The sequence below is a fragment of the Lithobates pipiens genome, unplaced genomic scaffold (genome assembly GCF_037356315.1).
Source record: "Lithobates pipiens isolate NorthernLeopardFrog02 unplaced genomic scaffold, aLitPip1_a1.2 Scaffold_22, whole genome shotgun sequence".
Lineage (NCBI taxonomy): Eukaryota > Metazoa > Chordata > Amphibia > Anura > Ranidae > Lithobates > Lithobates pipiens.
In genome coordinates this window covers 33,451,959-33,475,525 of record NW_027507784.1, presented here as the reverse complement: position 1 = coordinate 33,475,525, position 23,567 = coordinate 33,451,959, and the positions used below count along the sequence as shown (strand labels likewise).

General features: G+C 44.1%; 1 protein-coding gene across 1 annotated transcript in view; it reads left to right on the top strand.

Moving 5' to 3' along the window:
• Window positions 1-23,567, top strand: part of LOC143925645 (uncharacterized) — a 68,637-nt gene that overhangs the window by 13,309 nt on the left and 31,761 nt on the right. Inside the window, exons 6-9 of the mRNA XM_077450111.1 lie at window positions 14,676-14,771; window positions 15,134-15,241; window positions 21,069-21,164; window positions 21,527-21,634. Coding sequence (XP_077306237.1) covers window positions 14,676-14,771; window positions 15,134-15,241; window positions 21,069-21,164; window positions 21,527-21,634 — 408 coding nt within the window. The remainder of the gene's footprint in view (window positions 1-14,675; window positions 14,772-15,133; window positions 15,242-21,068; window positions 21,165-21,526; window positions 21,635-23,567) is intronic.

Genomic DNA, 23,567 nt, shown 5'->3' with positions numbered 1-23,567 from the left:
GAACTCTTCTAGGTACATTCAGAGCACTCTGGGCACATTTCCATGGGCATGCTGAAATCAATTGGCACTCGGGACAGGGAAAGAGCAGCTGATTGTATTTTATCCAACAAAGTGCATTGCGCTTTCTGCAGCTTTACCAACTGGATTATGACCTGGCATGAAAAAAGGCACAGCAACTAAACACCACACTGCATTTTTTTTTGCATGGCGTGGGAACATTTATGGACTTGGGGGTGTGGGAAATCGCCCAGTTTACTTTTCCCTCGCCAAACATTGGCTTTTATACCGGTTGACTAAGCCCAGGTAACACAGGTGTGTCTCTATTATTAGTATGGAGGGCACTAATATCCTGCATTGAATCACAATGTAAAAAAAAAATCTCAATTTTTGTATTTCTAACTAACTTTAAGGTGAGTACAGACAGATTGAAATTCAGCTGTTTCAGGACGGAGTTTCAATCTGTGTGTGTCCCTCCCTTACATAGTTACATAGTAGGTGAGGTTGAAAAAAGACACATGTCTATCAAGTCCAACCTATGTGTGTGATTATATGTCAGTATTACATTGTATATCCCTGTATGTTGTGGTCGTTCAGGTGCTTATCTAATAGTTTATTGAAAATATCAATGCCCTGAGACCACCGCCTGTGGAAGGGAATTCCACATCCTTGCCACTCTTACAGTAAAGAACCCTCTACGTAGTTTAAGGTTAAACCTCTTTTCTTCTAATTTTAATGAGTGGCCATGAGTCTTGTTAAACTCCCTTCTGCGAAAAAGTTTTATCCCTGTCTGATGGAAGGAGATTGTTAGATCAACTTCCGTTGAACAGCAACGTTGGAAAATTTTAATCGATCACTGTCTGCAACCAATCGTGATCAGTGTATTCTCACAGCAGAAAGTCCTCGCTGTCACAAGACAATGTCACAGCGGGAAGGATTCCTCCATCCACATCACTTGTGTGGATGGGGGAATCTGATCTTTTTTTTTTTTTGTTTCACAAAGTTCATTAAGTGTATCATAGAACAAGTTACAACATAATACAGATATGAATATACAAGCTTATTGACAATAACAATTTAGTTGAAGTACATTTTACAGAGGGTTATGGTCATCGTATTTAACTGATTAAAACATTTACTTGTGGATACATTACAGCATATTTCACCGTTATTATTTATTTATTTATTGATTGTTTTAAACAAACTTGCTAGTTTGTTATGGAATATATATTCAGTTTGGACAATGAGGGGGAAAAAAAAAAAGGTGGAGAAAGAGGATATTTGCATATTTGTAAGACTAATACTCATAATGTAATGAATTTTTCCCCGTGACATGCAAGCTATAATATTACTGCTTGATAATTGTTTTATAAGACTAATGCCGCGTACACATGATCAGAATTCTCGTCAGAAAAAGCTCTGATGGTTTTCCCAACGGAATTCCGACGGAATTTGGCTCAAGCTGTCTTGCCCACACGCGGTCACATCAAATTCCGATCATTTATAACGCGATGACGTACAACACATATGACGTGACTAGAAAAACGAAGTTCAATAGCCAGTAGCCAATAGCTTCCATCTCGTAGTTGAATCTAAGCATGCGTAGTTTTTTGCGTGCCGGAATTGCATACACACAATCGGAATTACCGATAGAATGTTTTTCCTTCGGGAAAATTGAGAACATGCTATACATGTTTGGCTGGCGGAAATTCGGACAGCTAAATTCCGATGGAGCATACACACGGTCACATTTTCCGATGAAAAGCTCTCATTGGTCTTTTTCTGGCTGGAATTCCGACCATGTGTACGCGGCATAAGAGTTTTTGAAAACTATCCAATCATGCCAAGTTTCAGAGAACTCCATTATCTTTTCCTGAGAGATGCTTATGAGTTCTTCAATTTGTTCTATATTATTTATTCTTCTAAACCACTCGACTTTTGTTGGAATATCAGTAGAACGCCAATGGTAGGGGATACAATGTCGTGCTGCATTTACCATGAACATAGGTAGTGACTTCAGGTATTTTTTCCTGGGGATGGAGTTGAAATGTAAAAGGTATTGGGCTGGGTAAAAGCTTAAATGTTCTGAAGTGATTGATTTAATGGTTTCATGAACTGACTTCCAGAAGGTTTGAATTAGTGGGCAAGACCACCATATCTGATATTTTATTTAATTCAGTCCTTCAGCTGAAAATAAAGAAAACAAATTGAGATCTGGGGGTCCCCTTGTTAAAGGGGGCTTCCAGATTCTGATAAGCCCCCCGCCCGCAGACCCTCACAACCAACGGCCAGGGTTGTGAGGATGAGGCCCTTGTCCTCATCAACATGGGGACAAGGTGCTTTGAGGGGTCACAGACCCCCAAAGCATCCTCCCAATGTTGAGGGTATGTGGCCTGGTACGGTTCAGGAGGGAGGGGGGGCGCTCTCTCGTCCCCCCCTCTTTTCCTGCGGCCTGCCAGGTTGCGTGCTCGGATAAAGGGTCTGATATGGATTTTTAGAGGGACCCCCACGTAAAAATTTTTTTAATTTGATGCGGGGTTCCCCTTAATATCCATATCAGACCTGAAGGGTCTGGTTATGGATATTTAGGGGGACCCCCACGTCAATTTTTTTTAAAATTTGACACGGGGTTCTCCTTAATATCCATGTCAGACCTGAAGGGCCTGGTAATTGAATTTAGGGGAACCCCCACGCTTTTTTTTTTTTTTTTTTTTTTATCAATGAATGAATGAATTGTCGGCTAATGCAGAGAACACTCATTGAGTGTTCTCTGTATTACGGGACCCGACAATAGCCGCAAGTGATTTTTTTTTTTCTTTCCATTCAAACAGGTAATATTTATTGAACATTAGTACAAGAGTACAGTCATAAAGGTACATATCAAACATTAAAGAGGTGTTGCATCATAGCCATAACAGTAAAGAAAATACAGTTCTCCAAACCAGTAGTCACCATACATCACAGACGAAGAACAAAGGATCCCAATAGTGACATGTTATTCATCGCAACAGAACATCAAATTCCCTCATCACACGTGGCAACCTCCTGCAACCATTTATCCCAGATTCTATGGTATTTAGCAGGACAACCCCTGTTTTTATACAAAATTTTTTTATATGGGAGAGTAGAATTAACTTCCCGCTTCCAGTCCTCAATTCGGGGTGGAAGGGGCCTCATCCACTGTCTAGCTATCACCTTTCGAACAGAAAACAAAGTTTCCTGTAAGAAAGTGCTAGTAATTTTATCCAATACGTCAGGAAATATCCCTAGTAGACAGGGTTTGGGATCGAGGGCCAAAGGGGAACCCATGACATCATATAGAAATGACACCACCTGCTGCCAGAGTTCCTGCAGCTTGGGGCAAGCCCATATAAGATGGAAAAACGTCCCAGTCTCAAGGGAACACATTGAGCAGAGCGTTGATTGATTCGCATTATATTTAGCAGTCCTAAGTGGGGTGAGGTATGCTTTATGTACTATGTAGATCTGAGATAGCCTGTCCTGGAGCCTAGGGGACACCAATTTGCACGTTTCCAGAGCCTCCTCCCATTCCTCGTCTGTCAAAGCACCCACATCGCCCTCCCAGCGGGACTTGAGAGCATACGCTAGTCTCGCCGAGACGGGGGCCGTAAGCATGCCATAGAAGCACGAGATTAGCTTTTTGGGATCATTATCCTTCACTATGGCGACAACAGGATTGGGAGCAGGCCGAGGCAATGACTGCGAAAATTGTGCTCCAAGTGCATGCCGAACCTGTAGGTATTGAAATAACATAGTGTTTGGAACATTAAATTCCTCCTGCAGTGCCCGAAACGTTTTAACAACACCCTGGTGAATTAGGTGGTGTAGGTAGTATATTCCCCTCGATACCCATAGCTGTATACCCTGGAGCTTTTGAAGTTCCGGCAAATGTTTGTTATGCCAAAGTGGGGTATAGTCATTCGGCGATGCCACAGTTTAGTTTAGTGGATGCCAGATCCCAGATCTTTCTGTAATGAAAGAGCATGGAATGTTTACCGGGCTCCATGGCAGAGTTCCCCGCTCCCGTCGAGATAGCCGCAATCGGGTCATCTGCAATTTGTGCCCAAGTGGGGCATAGAAGAGTTAGAAAGCGTTGTTTATCAGTCTTGTCTATGTGAAAAAGTTGAGACAGTTGTGAGGCAACATAGTAAAGATTCAGATCTGGAAGGGCCATGCCCCCCATATCAGTCGGGCTTTTCAAAGCCTGCCAAGCAAGTTTGTGTCTAGCAGTTCCCCACACAAAGGGCCTAAGGAGACTTTCAAGGGATTTAAAGTATTTCAATGGCAAATATACCGGGGCATGCCACAATACATATAATAGTTTAGGTAATAGGACCATTTTAATCAGATTAACTCGTCCCCAAACCCCTAGGGGGAGACGGGACCAGGCCTGAATCTTGGTACGTACCAGGGCAAACAATGGTTCTACATTCAACACAATGTAATCAGCTGGGTTCCTAGAGACATAGACCCCCAAATATTTAATAGTGCCAACTCGCTGAAGAGGCAGACTGGCCTGGGACTCCGACTGTGGAAAACTGTCAATAGGTAAAATTTGGGATTTATCCCAGTTTATGCGGAGACCGGAAAAGCTACCGAACCATTCTATCATGCGGAGGGCCTTTGCAAGGGAAGGGCCAGAGTCCGCTAGATATAACAACGTATCATCAGCGTATAGACTGATTTTCTCGATAAGTCGACCCATCGCCAGTCCCCTGATCTCAGGGTCGGCCCGAATCGCCACTGCTAAAGGTTCAGCCGCCAAGGCATATAGTAGCGGGGACAGTGGGCACCCCTGTCTGGTACCCCTACCGAGGCCAAACGCCCGGGAAGGCCAACCATTTGCCACCACCTTAGCCGTTGGGTGATGGTACAACAGTCTCACCCACCGAATAAAGTTCGGGCCGAAGCCGTACCCTGCTAAACACTTCCATAGATACTCCCATTCTACTGAGTCAAATGCTTTGGCCGTGTCAAGTGACACAACCACGCGCTCACCCATCTCCTCATGGGTTGCCTGAAGGTTTATATATAGCCTACGCAGATTGAACGACATATTCCGCCCCGGCATAAACCCCGCCTGGTCAGCCTGAATCAGACTGAGAATCACTACGTTCAATCTGGTAGCAAGTATTTTGGCCAGAATCTTAACATCTACCTGTAATAGGGATATTGGGCGGTAGGATTCCGGGAAACCCTGATCTTTTCCAGGTTTGGGAATCAAAACCATCGTTGCCTCCCTCATAGACGGAGGCAATGTTAGCGTGTCAAAAAGATTCCTATAAAGGTCGAGAAGCCTAGGCACCAGCATGTCTTGGTAACGGGAATAAAATTCAATGGGAAGACCATCTGACCCTGGTGACTTGGATTTTGCAAATCCCGCAATAGCTTCTACTATTTCATCGGTGGTCAGGGGGGCCTCCAGAGCCTGCACCTGCTCCTCCGAAATCTGAGGGAGGTAAACCTGAGCCAAAAAACGGTCCATCGGGGTGGTGTCATTTGAGACTGTAGTGGTGTATAAGTCCGCAAAAAAGTCCCGAAACCTCTCTGTTACCGCAGAAGGGTCCGTGATGATCTCATCACCCTGACCCCGCAAAGAAATAACAACCGGGGGTCTGTCTTCCCTGTGGACCAAATATGCCAGCAACTTACCAGCCCTTTCTCCGGATTCAAAATATTTTTGTTTGGAGAAAAAAAGTTTCTGTCGGGCCTTGTCATGGTGCAGCTGAGAAACCACTCTCGACTGTAATCTAAGGGCATCTGCATTTGCCGTAGACGGGTCATCGACGTAGGTGCGTTCCCTGGAGCTCAGTTCTGCCTCAGCCTCAACAATAACAGTGGCCGAGTCAGCCTTGAGTTTATTAATGCGGGCAGTCAGTACCGATCGGGCGTGTAATTTAAACGTGTCCCACACTGCCGGAACTGATGCCGTGTGGTCATTATTCTCAAAAAACGTTTTCCATTCCGTCTCAATAGTGTCATCATCGGGCAGTAGTGTCAGCCAGAACGGATTCAGTCGCCACGCCCGCGGGGGTCTACCTAGGGGTACGTCAAGCACTACAGAGTAGGGGCTGTGGTCCGATAGTAGTCTGGGGCAAAACAATACTTCCTTAAGTCTGGGAGTGAGTTGTTTAGATATTAGTATAAAGTCAATCCGGGAAAGAGAGCCGTGTGTGGATGAGAAGCATAATTACTCCTTCTTTTGAGGAAATTTGTATCTCCAAGTGTCCACAAGGTGAACAGTAGTTATAAGCCTGGACAGCCTAGTAGACCCAGCTTGCCCCATCAGCAGTTCAGGGGGCTTGAGCCTATCAAGAGAGGGGTTAAGCGTAGTGTTGAAATCCCCCAGCCAGACAACAGGAACCGCCTGGTGTCTGGACATAAAAGACAGTCCTTCAACCACCAACCTCATGTTAAATGGGGGGGGATGTAAAAAGCCATAATAAGGTAGGGTTCCCCATAGAGTTTAGCATGTAAAAAAACAAACCTGCCCTGTGGGTCAGTAAGAATTTCGCAAAGTTCAAATTGGACAGACTTAGCTACAAGTACCGAAACCCCCTGCGAATGAGACGTGTGGGTGGAGTGAAATGCCCACCCAATCCAAGGGCGTTTGAGGGCCATCTGCAGTCCACCCTCTACATGCGTCTCAACCAGAACCATCACCTCCGCCCTTTGTTTTTTGAGGAACGTGAAGGCTGCCGCACGCTTAAATTTGTCACGCAGGCCCCTCACGTTCCAGGTAAGAAACCGTATAGACGCCATATGGATACATAAAAAGTAACAAGTGCAGGCAACCCACCGCCACACAGCCCTCCCATAAACACACCCCAAAGCAGTTGTGCTAGGTCAAGCCCGAGCAGGGGCTTCATAGACAGCAGTAGTAAAAAACATTCAGGGAAAGCAACACTTAATTTAGGTACATACTCTAACACATTTATAGTAACTGTCTGCATGGAAACCCCAACCAACTCACCCCCCTCCCCCCACCCTACCCTGCACCAACCCCAACTCGTGCGGGTATATTCCCTGAAAAACCAAACACGTCTGGCTGGGAAAATCTGTTTCATGAAATCAATAAAACAGTTAAGAACATTAAGTCTGAGAGAGGGCTGTGGCCACCGGTACCAGAGGGCAAGGTAAAATAGAACCCCCTGTATAGTGGTACACAGTGTTGAACAAGAAAGAGTGTCTGTTGTTGTCCAGCCCCGGTGACCATCTCCCTCGTAGCAAAAAAGAGGCCCAGCAGACAATGGAGCAGTCTTCCGCTGCACCGTGCAATTAGACCGTAGGTCCAACATGTCTCCCCTTGCTCCGGGAGAAAAAAGAATAAAAAAAGAAAAAGTATAAACCAAAAAAGTTTTGAAACAAAGCAAACGGGAATGTACTGCAGAAAGGGTCCCTCATCAGGGACACTAGACAAAAAAGGGAAAAAGTTGATGCATATACGTTGACACCAGCAGCATGTGCATATGTTCCAGATTCAAGAAGTTCAGCAGGTCACACTGCAGTAAGAGTTTAAAGAGAGAGAACATACGCCCCGGGTGCAGGCTCCCTGAGCAAAAATAGAACAGCACAAAAAGAACAGGCAATCTGTCAGAGTTCCAGGAGCCCAGGGGTGGGATAAGAAAATTGGTAGCTTACATGTCCCAAGGAGTTTCAGGCGGCTCCATCACGAGGCGCCCTGCGTTCCAGCCATGCTATGACCTCTCTGGGTTGTTCAAAGAAGAGCGCCCGGTCCCCTGCCTCCACCCTGAGGCGCGCAGGGAAAAGCATAGAGTATTTCACTTGCTGTGCACGCAATATTCGTTTGGCCTCCATGAAACCCTGCCGGCGTTTCTGGACGTCCGCGGAGAAATCAGGGAATATTGCAACTTTAGTATTGCCCACCGGGATATTACCCTTTTCCCGGGCCATGCGGAGGGCAGCATCTCTGTCCTTATAGTTCAGGAGTTTTGCAATTAAGGTGCGTGGAGGTGCACCCTGAGGTGGAGGCCTGGCAGGCATGCGATGCGCGCGTTCAACCGCCAGCATGGGGGTGAAAGACTCTCTACCATAGGTGCTTATCAGCAATTGCTCCAGAAAAGTTGTGGGGTCCTTACCTTCAGCCCCCTCCGGAAGACCAATCAGTCGGATATTGCATCTGCGTATGCGGTTTTCCATTTCGTCCTGTTTATTAATCAGGAGGTCTATTTGCTTCTGCATGTGGTCAGTGTCATTTTGCAGAGGTGATAGAGCATCTTGCACATGGCTGATACGGGTCTCAGTGTCTCTCACCCGGTCCCGCAGCTTCTGGAAATCTTGTCTTAATAAAGAAATGTCCATTTGCACCTCCTCAATCTGGGATGTAAGGGACGTGCGGCATAATGTAATTGCTTCAAGAAGCCTGTCTGTGTCTCCCGCCACACGCGGCCCTCCCGGGTCCAACAACGTATCATCAGCGTATAGACTGATTTTCTCGATAAGTCGACCCATCGCCAGTCCCCTGATCTCAGGGTCGGCCCGAATCGCCACTGCTAAAGGTTCAGCCGCCAAGGCATATAGTAGCGGGGACAGTGGGCACCCCTGTCTGGTACCCCTACCGAGGCCAAACGCCCGGGAAGGCCAACCATTTGCCACCACCTTAGCCGTTGGGTGATGGTACAACAGTCTCACCCACCGAATAAAGTTCGGGCCGAAGCCGTACCCTGCTAAACACTTCCATAGATACTCCCATTCTACTGAGTCAAATGCTTTGGCCGTGTCAAGTGACACAACCACGCGCTCACCCATCTCCTCATGGGTTGCCTGAAGGTTTATATATAGCCTACGCAGATTGAACGACATATTCCGCCCCGGCATAAACCCCGCCTGGTCAGCCTGAATCAGACTGAGAATCACTACGTTCAATCTGGTAGCAAGTATTTTGGCCAGAATCTTAACATCTACCTGTAATAGGGATATTGGGCGGTAGGATTCCGGGAAACCCGGATCTTTTCCAGGTTTGGGAATCAAAACCATCGTTGCCTCCCTCATAGACGGAGGCAATGTTAGCGTGTCAAAAAGATTCCTATAAAGGTCGAGAAGCCTAGGCACCAGCATGTCTTGGTAACGGGAATAAAATTCAATGGGAAGACCATCTGACCCTGGTGACTTGGATTTTGCAAATCCCGCAATAGCTTCTACTATTTCATCGGTGGTCAGGGGGGCCTCCAGAGCCTGCACCTGCTCCTCCGAAATCTGAGGGAGGTAAACCTGAGCCAAAAAACGGTCCATCAGGGTGGTGTCATTTGAGACTGTAGTGGTGTATAAGTCCGCAAAAAAGTCCCGAAACCTCTCTGTTACCGCAGAAGGGTCCGTGATGATCTCATCACCCTGACCCCGCAAAGAAATAACAACCGGGGGTCTGTCTTCCCTGTGGACCAAATATGCCAGCAACTTACCAGCCCTTTCTCCGGATTCAAAATATTTTTGTTTGGAGAAAAAAAGTTTCTGTCGGGCCTTGTCATGGTGCAGCTGAGAAACCACTCTCGACTGTAATCTAAGGGCATCTGCATTTGCCGTAGACGGGTCATCGACGTAGGTGCGTTCCCTGGAGCTCAGTTCTGCCTCAGCCTCAACAATAACAGTGGCCGAGTCAGCCTTGAGTTTATTAATGCGGGCAGTCAGTACCGATCGGGCGTGTAATTTAAACGTGTCCCACACTGCCGGAACTGATGCCGTGTGGTCATTATTCTCAAAAAACGTTTTCCATTCCGTCTCAATAGTGTCATCATCGGGCAGTAGTGTCAGCCAGAACGGATTCAGTCGCCACGCCCGCGGGGGTCTACCTAGGGGTACGTCAAGCACTACAGAGTAGGGGCTGTGGTCCGATAGTAGTCTGGGGCAAAACAATACTTCCTTAAGTCTGGGAGTGAGTTGTTTAGATATTAGTATAAAGTCAATCCGGGAAAGAGAGCCGTGTGTGGATGAGAAGCATAATTACTCCTTCTTTTGAGGAAATTTGTATCTCCAAGTGTCCACAAGGTGAACAGTAGTTATAAGCCTGGACAGCCTAGTAGACCCAGCTTGCCCCATCAGCAGTTCAGGGGGCTTGAGCCTATCAAGAGAGGGGTTAAGCGTAGTGTTGAAATCCCCCAGCCAGACAACAGGAACCGCCTGGTGTCTGGACATAAAAGACAGTCCTTCAACCACCAACCTCATGTTAAATGGGGGGGGATGTAAAAAGCCATAATAAGGTAGGGTTCCCCATAGAGTTTAGCATGTAAAAAAACAAACCTGCCCTGTGGGTCAGTAAGAATTTCGCAAAGTTCAAATTGGACAGACTTAGCTACAAGTACCGAAACCCCCTGCGAATGAGACGTGTGGGTGGAGTGAAATGCCCACCCAATCCAAGGGCGTTTGAGGGCCATCTGCAGTCCACCCTCTACATGCGTCTCAACCAGAACCATCACCTCCGCCCTTTGTTTTTTGAGGAACGTGAAGGCTGCCGCACGCTTAAATTTGTCACGCAGGCCCCTCACGTTCCAGGTAAGAAACCGTATAGACGCCATATGGATACATAAAAAGTAACAAGTGCAGGCAACCCACCGCCACACAGCCCTCCCATAAACACACCCCAAAGCAGTTGTGCTAGGTCAAGCCCGAGCAGGGGCTTCATAGACAGCAGTAGTAAAAAACATTCAGGGAAAGCAACACTTAATTTAGGTACATACTCTAACACATTTATAGTAACTGTCTGCATGGAAACCCCAACCAACTCACCCCCCTCCCCCCACCCTACCCTGCACCAACCCCAACTCGTGCGGGTATATTCCCTGAAAAACCAAACACGTCTGGCTGGGAAAATCTGTTTCATGAAATCAATAAAACAGTTAAGAACATTAAGTCTGAGAGAGGGCTGTGGCCACCGGTACCAGAGGGCAAGGTAAAATAGAACCCCCTGTATAGTGGTACACAGTGTTGAACAAGAAAGAGTGTCTGTTGTTGTCCAGCCCCGGTGACCATCTCCCTCGTAGCAAAAAAGAGGCCCAGCAGACAATGGAGCAGTCTTCCGCTGCACCGTGCAATTAGACCGTAGGTCCAACATGTCTCCCCTTGCTCCGGGAGAAAAAAGAATAAAAAAAGAAAAAGTATAAACCAAAAAAGTTTTGAAACAAAGCAAACGGGAATGTACTGCAGAAAGGGTCCCTCATCAGGGACACTAGACAAAAAAGGGAAAAAGTTGATGCATATACGTTGACACCAGCAGCATGTGCATATGTTCCAGATTCAAGAAGTTCAGCAGGTCACACTGCAGTAAGAGTTTAAAGAGAGAGAACATACGCCCCGGGTGCAGGCTCCCTGAGCAAAAATAGAACAGCACAAAAAGAACAGGCAATCTGTCAGAGTTCCAGGAGCCCAGGGGTGGGATAAGAAAATTGGTAGCTTACATGTCCCAAGGAGTTTCAGGCGGCTCCATCACGAGGCGCCCTGCGTTCCAGCCATGCTATGACCTCTCTGGGTTGTTCAAAGAAGAGCGCCCGGTCCCCTGCCTCCACCCTGAGGCGCGCAGGGAAAAGCATAGAGTATTTCACTTGCTGTGCACGCAATATTCGTTTGGCCTCCATGAAACCCTGCCGGCGTTTCTGGACGTCCGCGGAGAAATCAGGGAATATTGCAACTTTAGTATTGCCCACCGGGATATTACCCTTTTCCCGGGCCATGCGGAGGGCAGCATCTCTGTCCTTATAGTTCAGGAGTTTTGCAATTAAGGTGCGTGGAGGTGCACCCTGAGGTGGAGGCCTGGCAGGCATGCGATGCGCGCGTTCAACCGCCAGCATGGGGGTGAAAGACTCTCTACCATAGGTGCTTATCAGCAATTGCTCCAGAAAAGTTGTGGGGTCCTTACCTTCAGCCCCCTCCGGAAGACCAATCAGTCGGATATTGCATCTGCGTATGCGGTTTTCCATTTCGTCCTGTTTATTAATCAGGAGGTCTATTTGCTTCTGCATGTGGTCAGTGTCATTTTGCAGAGGTGATAGAGCATCTTGCACATGGCTGATACGGGTCTCAGTGTCTCTCACCCGGTCCCGCAGCTTCTGGAAATCTTGTCTTAATAAAGAAATGTCCATTTGCACCTCCTCAATCTGGGATGTAAGGGACGTGCGGCATAATGTAATTGCTTCAAGAAGCCTGTCTGTGTCTCCCGCCACACGCGGCCCTCCCGGGTCCTCCGCGCTGCCATGTTCCTCCCCCTCCTCACTCACATGTCGGCGGTACTGGGACAGCCGTGCCGCCGCTGATTGCTGAGATTTTGAGGGAGACATATGCTCCGGACTGAAGGGATGCCTGCCAGAAGTATTGAGGTGAGTATCGGTGCTGTGGTGTCACAGGATCAGCGTGGGAGACAGGATTCCTCTGCGGAGCTCCGGAGACACGCGTCCTACTCCATGCAGGTTCAGGCCACGCCCCTCAGCCGCAAGTGATTTTAAAAGACTTTTTTTCCTGCACAAATGACACTTTGTGCAGGGACAGTTCTAAGCACCAGAAATATGCGCCCCTTCACAGGCATACTATAGATACCCCCCAGCTACGAAATTTAAAGGAATATTACACTTTTATTGTTTCACTTTAATCATTATTAAAATCACTGCTCCTGAAAAACCGGCCGTTTTTAAAACTTTTTTTTGCATTGATCCATGTCCCCTGGGGCAGGACCCGGGTCCCCAAACACTTTTTAGGACTGTAACCTGCATATTACCCTTTAAAATTAGCACTTTAGATTGTGAACGTTCGAGTCCCATAGACTTTAATAGGGTTCTAAAGTTCACACGAAGTTTAGGTCTGTTCGCAGGTTCTGGTGCGAACCGAACAGGGAGGTGTTCGGCTCATCCCTAATCATCTCATACAAGTACATGGTACAGCAACCACATATCAGGAATATGAAATGTTGAGATGACATATTCTTTAACCTTCCTGACGGTTTTCCCGAGTGTGGCTCGGATTGAATTCCAGTACCATTAGCGGTAACCCCCGAGCCAGACTTGGGATTGCATTGCAGAATCCTGGTACAGTATACTTACCTTGTCACCAGGATCCTGCGATGTCCCCTGTGACTGCGGGCTCTGTCCTCCACACGATGCTCTGTGAGCCATGCTCCGTTGCCTGCGAGCGACGCAACGCGTGGGAGCGGAGCCCGGCGACAAATTCAAAAAGTACACAAATCATAACACATGCAGTACACCGTAATCTTACAGATTACATTACTGTATAAAATCATTTCACATCCATTTTGCCCCTAGTGCTTTGTCCAGTGCCCTGCATGCAGTTTTATATTATATACACTGTTCTTTCTGCCTGGAAACTGGAGATTGTCCATAGCAACCAAAAAGTCTCCCTTTACGTCAAAAGTGGTTTTAGACCAGCTTGAAAACAGCGATAGTAAATTAGAACACTTGCAGAATTGAGCGATAGCGATTCATGGGGAAATTAATTTTATTATTATATTATTATTTTTTATAATTATTTATAGTTATTTATTATATTATAATCTATGATTTTGTGTTTCAAGCTTTATCATACCCGGGATATCTACTAGATTTTTGTTTGGACAGATTTAAGTGTGTTATTATTAAGAATTACAGGACTACAATATAAAATGCCAAATTTCTATGCAAAACATTGTACCGCTTTGAGACGCAAAAATCTGACATAATCATACCGCCAGGGGGGTTAAAGGGGTTGTAAAGTCTCAAGGTTTTTCACCTTTATGTATAGAATGCATTAAGGTGAAAAACCCCCTGTACTGCAACACCCCCCCCCCTCCAGATCCCCCCATTTACTTACCTGAACCCAGTCTTTCCAGCATCGAGGACGAGCCCAGGAGTTCCAGCTGCTGGTTTCGGTCCTCATTGAATAGATCGATAGCAGCAGGAGCCATTGGCTCCAGTGAGGTGGGAGCCAGGGGAGAAAGACCAAGTCTTGCTGTCTGTGTTAATGGATGCCGCAGCGGGATTAGGGAGCGCGCCTGCACGGGTGCCCCCATGCAAATCTGCTCTCCGTGGAGGCACCCGGTGAAGAGGAGGAGCCAGGAGCGCAGCCGGGGTAACCCAGAAAAGGAGGATCAGAGGCCACTCTGTGCAAAACCCTTGCAAAGAGCAGGTAAGTATAACATGTTTGTTATTTTTATTTTATTTTTTAAAGCAAACATTTCCTATCACTTTAACATTCAGTAAGGTTTGAGAAATGGGAGGGACTTTGGCCCCTTTGACAATGCCCTCCTTGGGCAAATACGTTTTATTCTTGTTCTGAAAATAAATGTAAAATTAGGGATTTTTTCAGCTCGGTGGACACAGTTGATGTGATGTTCTTTATAGAAACTACAGTTTAAACACTATGGGGTTGATTTACTAAAGGCAACTAGACTCTTCACATTACAAAGTGCAGTTGTGTTCTGCAAGTACAATTGCTCCAGAACTTAGTAAATGAGGTAAACCTTCACCTTGCAAAGAATATCCAATCACGTGCAAGTTTTTTTTTTTTTTTAAAACAGCATTTTTGCTTGCACATGATTGGATGATGGAAGTCAGCAGAGCCTCTGCTCATTTACTAAGTTCTGGAGCATCTACACTCTGTAAAGTGCACAGTCTATTTGTCTTTAGTAAATGCACCCTTATATGTCTCTATTCTGTACCCTGCAGAACCACAAGTCACTCCAGAACAAGGCAATTTTACAAGCAACTTATCTCACAAGACCCCCAACAAGAGAATAGCTCATTCCCATTCATCTTCCAAAGGTAAGTCATGTTCTCCACCCCACCACTACACATCACACCCAGGGGCTGTACACACATTGATCTTCACTTCCTATAGTGCTCAGAGTCATATACTGTATATTCCAGTAAAGGAAACAATAATAACTTTGAAACTCTATCAGGGATATGAGAAGAGTCGGGCTTAATGTTCATTTGGGTTGGAGAAATAGAAGGGGCTTTGGCACCTCTGACAATGTCCCTTTTGGCCCCTATGTTCTTCTTCTGGAAATAACTCTAAAATGTAGAATTATCTCAGATTAATAGAGAGATCTGGTGTGGTGTTCTTTATACATGTTCTGAAACTACAATATAATCTTTACATCCCTGTATTCTGTACCCTGCAGAACCACAACCACAAGTCAACCCAAAACACAGCCAAACCACGAGCAGCATATCTCATAGGACTCCCAGCAATCAATGTGGAGAAGCTCCTTCCCATGCATCTTCCAACAGTAAGTTTTGGTTTACACTCCAGCCCTACAATTGAGTGGGGAGAACTCTTCTAGGTACATTCAGAGCACTCTGGGCACATTTCCATGGGCATGCTGAAATCAATTGGCACTCGGGACAGGGAAAGAGCAGCTGATTGTATTTTATCCAACACAGTGCATTGCGCTTTCTGCAGCTTTACCAACTGGATTATGACCTGGCATGAAAAAAGGCACAGCAACTAAACACCACACTGCAATTTTTTTTGCATGGCGTGGGAACATTTATGGACTTGGGGGTGTGGGAAATCGCCCAGTTTACTTTTCCCTCGCCAAACATTGGCTTTTATACCGGTTGACTAAGCCCAGGTAACACAGGTGTGTCTCTATTATTAGTATGGAGGGCACTAATATCCTGCATTGAATCACAATGTAAAAAAAAAATCTCAATTTTTGTATTTCTAACTAACTTTAAGGTGAGTACAGACAGATTGAAATTCAGCTGTTTCAGGACGGAGTTTCAATCTGTGTGTGTCCCTCCCTTACATAGTTACATAGTAGGTGAGGTTGAAAAAAGACACAAGTCTATCAAGTCCAACCTATGTGTGTGATTATATGTCAGTATTACATTGTATATCCCTGTATGTTGTGGTCGTTCAGGTGCTTATCTAATAGTTTATTGAAAATATCAATGCCCTGAGACCACCGCCTGTGGAAGGGAATTCCACATCCTTGCCACTCTTACAGTAAAGAACCCTCTACGTAGTTTAAGGTTAAACCTCTTTTCTTCTAATTTTAATGAGTGGCCATGAGTCTTGTTAAACTCCCTTCTGCGAAAAAGTTTTATCCCTGTCTGATGGAAGGAGATTGTTAGATCAACTTCCGTTGAACAGCAACGTTGGAAAATTTTAATCGATCACTGTCTGCAACCAATCGTGATCAGTGTATTCTCACAGCAGAAAGTCCTCGCTGTCACAAGACAATGTCACAGCGGGAAGGATTCCTCCATCCACATCACTTGTGTGGATGGGGGAATCTGATCTTTTTTTTTTTTTGTTTCACAAAGTTTATTAAGTATATCATAGAACAAGTTACAACATAATACAGATATGAATATACAAGCTTATTGACAATAACAATTGAGTTGAAGTACATTTTACAGAGGGTTATGGTCATCGTATTTAACTGATTAAAACATTTACTTGTGGATACATTACAGCATATTTCACCGTTATTATTTATTTATTTATTGATTGTTTTAAACAAACTTGCTAGTTTGTTATGGAATATATATTCAGTTTGGACAATGAGGGGGGAAAAAAAAAAAGGTGGAGAAAGAGGATATTTGCATATTTGTAAGACTAATACTCATAATGTAATGAATTTTTCCCCGTGACATGCAAGCTATAATATTACTGCTTGATAATTGTTTTATAAGACTAATGCCGCGTACACATGATCAGAATTCTCGTCAGAAAAAGCTCTGATGGTTTTCCCAACGGAATTCCGACGGAATTTGGCTCAAGCTGTCTTGCCCACACACGGTCACATCAAATTCCGATCATTTATAACGCGATGACGTACAACACATATGACGTGACTAGAAAAAGGAAGTTCAATAGCCAGTAGCCAATAGCTTCCATCTCGTAGTTGAATCTAAGCATGCATAGTTTTTTGCGTGCCGGAATTGCATACACACAATCGGAATTACCGATAGAATGTTTTTCCTTCCGGAAAATTGAGAACATGCTATACATGTTTGGCTGGCGGAAATTTGGACAGCTAAATTCCGATGGAGCATACACACGGTCACATTTTCCGATGAAAAGCTCTCATTGGTCTTTTTCTGGCTGGAATTCCGACCATGTGTACGCGGCATAAGTGTTTTTGAAAACTATCCAATCATGCCAAGTTTCAGAGAACTCCATTATCTTTTCCTGAGAGATGCTTATGAGTTCTTCAATTTGTTCTATATTATTTATTCTTCTAAACCACTCGACTTTTGTTGGAATATCAGTAGAACGCCAATGGTAGGGGATACAATGTCGTGCTGCATTTATCATGAACATAGGTAGTGACTTCAGGTATTTTTTCCTGGGGATGGAGTTGAAATGTAAAAGGTATTGGGCTGGGTAAAAGCTTAAATGTTCTGAAGTGATTGATTTAATGGTTTCATGAACTGACTTCCAGAAGGTTTGAATTAGTGGGCAAGACCACCATATCTGATCTTTTATTTAATTCAGTCCTTCAGCTGAAAATAAAGAAAACAAATTGAGATCTGGGGGTCCCCTTGTTAAAGGGGGCTTTCAGATTCTGATAAGCCCCCCGCCCGCAGACCCTCACAACCAACGGCCAGGGTTGTGAGGATGAGGCCCTTGTCCTCATCAACATGGGGACAAGGTGCTTTGAGGGGTCACAGACCCCCAAAGCATCCTCCCAATGTTGAGGGTATGTGGCCTGGTACAGTTCAGGAGGGGGGGGGCGCTCTCTCGTCCCCCCCTCTTTTCCTGCGGCCTGCCAGGTTGCGTGCTCGGATAAAGGGTCTGATATGGATTTTTAGAGGGACCCCCACGTAAAAAAATTTTTAATTTGATGCAGGGTTCCCCTTAATATCCATATCAGACCTGAAGGGTCTGGTTATGGATATTTAGGGGGACCCCCACGTCAATTTTTTTTAAAATTTGACACGGGGTTCCCCTTAATATCCATGTCAGACCTGAAGGGCCTGGTAATTAAATTTAGGGGAACCCCCACGCTTTTTTTTTTTTTTTATCAATGAATGAATGAATTGTCGGCTAATGCAGAGAACACTCATTGAGTGTTCTCTGTATTACGGGACCCGACAATAGCCGCAAGTGATTTTAAAAGACTTTTTTTCCTGCACAAATGACACTTTGTGCAGGGACAGTTCTAAGCACCAGAAATATGCGCCCCTTCACAGGCATACTATAGATACCCCCCAGCTACGAAATTTAAAGGAATATTACACTTTTATTGTTTCACTTTAATCATTATTAAAATCACTGCTCCTGAAAAAACGGCCGTTTTTAAAAATTTTTTTTGCATTGATCCATGTCCCCTGGGGCAGGACCCGGGTCCCCAAACACTTTTTAGGACTGTAACCTGCATATTACCCTTTAAAATTAGCACTTTAGATTGTGAACGTTCGAGTCCCATAGACTTTAATAGGGTTCTAAAGTTCACACAAAGTTTAGGTCTGTTCGCAGGTTCTGGTGTGAACCGAACAGGGAGGTGTTCGGCTCATCCCTAATCATCTCACACAAGTACATGGTACAGCAACCACATATCAGGAATATGAAATGTTGAGATGACATATTCTTTAACCTTCCTGACGGTTTTCCCGAGTGTGGCTCGGATTGAATTCCAGTACCATTAGCGGTAACCCCCGAGCCAGACTTGGGATTGCATTGCAGAATCCTGGTACAGTATACTTACCTTGTCACCAGGATCCTGCGATGTCCCCTGTGACTGCGGGCTCTGTCCTCCACACGATGCTCTGTGAGCCATGCTCCGTTGCCTGCGAGCGACGCAACGTGTGGGAGCGGAGCCCGGCGACAAATTCAAAAAGTACACAAATCATAACACATGCAGTACACCGTAATCTTACAGATTACATTACTGTATAAAATCATTTCACATCCATTTTGCCCCCAGTGCTTTGTCCAGTGCCCTGCATGCAGTTTTATATTATATACACTGTTCTTTCTGCCTGGAAACTGGAGATTGGCCATAGCAACCAAAAAGTCTCCCTTTACGTCAAAAGTGGTTTTAGACCAGCTTGAAAACAGCAATAGTAAATTAGAACACTTGCAGAATTGAGCGATAGTGATTCATGGGGAAATAAATTTTATTATTATATTATTATTTTTTATAATTATTTATAGTTATTTATTATATTATAATTTATGATTTCGTGTTTTAAGCTTTATCATACCCGGGATGTCTACTAGATTTTTGTTTGCACAGATTTAAGTGTGTTATTCCTAAGAATTACAGGACTACAATATAAAATGCCAAATTTCTATGCAAAACATTGTACCGCTTTGAGACACAAAAATCGGACATAATCATACCGCCAGGGGGGTTAAAGGGGTTGTAAAGTCTCAAGGTTTTTCACCTTAATGCATTCTATGCATTAAGGCGAAATATCCCCTGTCCTGCAGCACCCCCCCCCCTTTATTTACCTGAACCCAGTCTTTCCAGCATCGAGGACGAGCCCAGGAGCTCCAGCTGTCCTCATTGGATAGATTAATAGCAGCAGGAGCCATTGGCTCCAGTGACGTGGGAGCAAGGGGGTGGGGCCAAGTCTTGCTGTCTGTGTTAATGGAAGCTGCAGCGGAATTTGGGAGCGCGCCCTCACGGGTGCCCTCATGCAAATCGGCTCTCTGTGGGGGCACCCGGTGAAGAGGAGGAGCTAGGAGCGCAGCCGGGGTACCCCAGAAAAGGAGGATCGGGGGCCACTCTGTGCAAAACCCTTGCACAGAGCAGGTAAGTATAACATGTTTGTTATTATTATTTTTTTAAAGCAAACCTTTTGTATCACTTTAACATTCAGTAAGGTTTGAGAAATGGGAGGGACTTTGGCCCCTTTGACAATGCCCTCCTTGGGCAAATACTTTTTATTCTTGTTCTGAAAATAAATGTAAAATTAAAGATTTTTTCAGCTTGATGGACACAGTTGATGTGATGTTCTTTACAGAAACTACAGTTTAAACACTATGGGGTTGATTTACTAAAGGCAACTAGACTCTTCACATTACAAAGTCCCTTTTTTTTTTGTATAACCTTTTTCATGCACAATAGTTGTATGCTCAGAATGTCATCCTTATTATTTTTTTTTTTTTTTTTTGGTTCACAGTTCAATCCTGTTATCATTCTCTTTAGAGGAGAATGATATTTGCTCATATATTATAATTATGAATATGTGGGACGCCACCCAGATAAAGGGTTAATGTGTCCCCCGGCTTGAATAATTAATATGGTATTTTATACTGACTTGCAAATTTATGTCCTTATGTTTTATGTAGAGGGTGGTGGTTATGCTCCTTTCCGGCCATCAAAGATGTCTTGAGGGGAGCTCTGCCACTAAATTTATTTGATCAGAATGTGTTGACCCATATTGTTTAATGCTTTCTGTACCCTTTGTGATTTGGTTATGTACAAAACAAAACTTATTTATGCATATTTTATTTCATTTTTTTCAACATCAATTAATTTGTTTATACAATTTTGTTATTTTGTAGAATATTATACGCTGCAATTGTCCTGAGGAAGCTCTATCTGAGCGAAACATGTAGAAAGAAACAATGCAGTTTGAATTATACACTAATGTGGTAACCTATGTAGTCTTCAAGGCTCATATACCTATTTCTGTATATCCGCATTTTGTATTATACATGTAAAACAGACGAAAATCACTTGTTTCAAATAATGTTTTTTGTACATTGAATAAAACTTACAATTGATTTTAAATATTGATTGATCATACTTAGTGCCGTTGATAAAGTCCCGGGGGTTGGTTACCCTCCAGTCCCTTTGTTCACAATTTGTCCCCTCTCTTCTTTAATGATTACAAAGTGCAGTTGTGCTCTACAAGTACAATTGCTCCAGAGCTTAGTAAATGAGGTAAACCTTCACCTTGCAAAGAATACCCAATTACGTGCAAGTTTTTTTTTTAAAACAGCATTTTTGTTGCACATGATTGGATGATGGAAGTCAGCAGAGCCTCTGCTCATTTACTAAGTTCTGGAGCATCTACACTCTGTAAAGTGCACAGTCTATTTGTCTTTAGTAAATGCGCCCTTATATGTCTCTATTCTGTACCCTGCAGAACCACAAGTCACTCCAGAACAAGGCAATTTTACAAGCAACTTATCTCACAAGACCCCCAACAAGAGAATAGCTCATTCCCATTCATCTTCCAAAGGTAAGTCATGTTCTCCACCCCACCACTACACATCACACCCAGGGGCTGTACACACATTGCTCTTCACTTCCTATAGTGCTCAGAGTCATATACTGTATATTCCAGTAAAGGAAACAATAATAACTTTGAAACTCTATCAGGGATATGAGAAGAGTCGGGCTTAATGTTCATTTGGGTTGGAGAAATAGAAGGGGCTTTGGCACCTCTGACAATGTCCCTTTTGGCCCCTATGTTCTTCTTCTGGAAATAACTCTAAAATGTGGAATTATCTCAGCTTAATAGAGAGATCTGGTGTGGTGTTCTTTATTCATGTTCTGAAAATACAATATAATCTTTACATCCCTGTATTCTGTACCCTGCAGAACCACAACCACAAGTCAACCCAGAACAAAGCCAAACCACGAGCAGCATATCTCATAGGACTTCCAGCAATCAATGTGGAGAAGCTCCTTCCCATGCATCTTCCAACAGTAAGTTTTGGTTTACACTCCAGCCCTACAATTGAGTGGGGAGAACTCTTCTAGGTACATTCAGAGCCCTCTGGGCACATTTCCATGGGCATGCTGAAATCAGTTGGCACTCGGGACAGGGCAAGAGCAGCTGATTGTATTTTATCCAACACAGTGCATTGCATTTTCTGCAGCTTTACCAACTGGATTATGACCTGGCATGAAAAAAGGCACAGGAACTAAACAGCACACTGCATTTTTTTTTGCATGGCGTGGGAACATTTATGGACTTGGGGGTGTGGGAAATCGCCCAATTTACTTTTTCCTCGCCAAACATTGGCTTTTATACCAGTTGACTAAGCCCAGGTAACACAGGTGTGTCTCTATTATTAGTATGGAGGGCACTAATATCCTGCATTGAATCACAATGTAAAAAAAAAATCTCAATTTTTGTATTTCTAACTAACTTTAAGGTGAGTACAGACAGATTGAAATTCAGCTGTTTCAGGACGGAGTTTCAATCTGTGTGTGTCCCTCCCTTACATAGTTACATAGTAGGTGAGGTTGAAAAAAGACACAAGTCTATCAAGTCCAACCTATGTGTGTGATTATATGTCAGTATTACATTGTATATCCCTGTATGTTGTGGTCATTCAGGTGCTTATCTAATAGTTTATTGAAAATATCAATGCCCTGAGACCACCGCTTGTGGAAGGGAATTCCACATCCTTGCCGCTCTTACAGTAAAGAACCCTCTACGTAGTTTAAGGTTAAACCTCTTTTCTTCTAATTTTAATGAGTGGCCATGAGTCTTGTTAAACTCCCTTCTGCGAAAAAGTTTTATCCCTGTCTGATGGAAGGAGATTGTTAGATCAACTTCCGTTGAACAGCAACTTTGGAAAATTTTAATCGATCACTGTCTGCAACCAATCGTGATCAGTGTATTCTCACAGCAGAAAGTCCTCGCTGTCACAAGACAATGTCACAGCGGGAAGGATTCCTCCATCCACATCACTTGTGTGGATGGGGGAATCTGATCTTTTTTTTTTTTTGTTTCACAAAGTTTATTAAGTATATCATAGAACAAGTTACAACATAATACAGATATGAATATACAAGCTTATTGACAATAACAATTTAGTTGAAGTACATTTTACAGACAGTTATGATCATCGTATTTAACTGATTAAAACATTTACTTGTGGATACATTACAGCATATTTCACCGTTATTATTTATTTATTTATTGTTTTAAACAAACTTGCTAGGTTGTTATGGAATATATATTCTGTTTGGACAATGAGGGGGAAAAAAAAAAAAAAAGGTGGAGAAAGAGGGTATTTGCATATTTGTAAGACTAATACTCATAATGTAATGAATTTTTCCCCGTGACATGCAAGCTATAATATTACTGCTTGATAATTGTTTTATAAGACTAATGCCGCGTACACACGATCGGAATTCTCGTCGGAAAAAGCTCTGATGGTTTTCCCAACGGAATTCCGACGGAATTCGGCTCAAGCTGTCTTGCCTACACACGGTCACATCAAATTCCGATCGTTTATAACGTGGTGACATACAACACATATGACCGGACAAGAAAAAGGAAGTTCAATAGCCAGTAGCCAATAGCTTCTGTCTCGTAGTTGAATCTGAGCATGCGTGATTTTTGGCGTGTCGGAATTGCATACACACAATCGGAATTACCGATAGAAAATTTTTGCCTTCGGGAAAATTGAGAACATGCTATACATTTTTGGCTGGCGGAAATTCGGACAGCTAAATTCCGATGGAGCATACACACGGTCACATTTTCCGATGAAAAGCTCTCATCGGTCTTTTTCTGGCCGGAATTCCGATCGCGTGTATGCGGCATGAGAGTTTTTGAAAACTATCCAATCATGCCAAGTTTCAGAGAACTCCATTATCTTTTCCTGAGAGATGCTTATGAGTT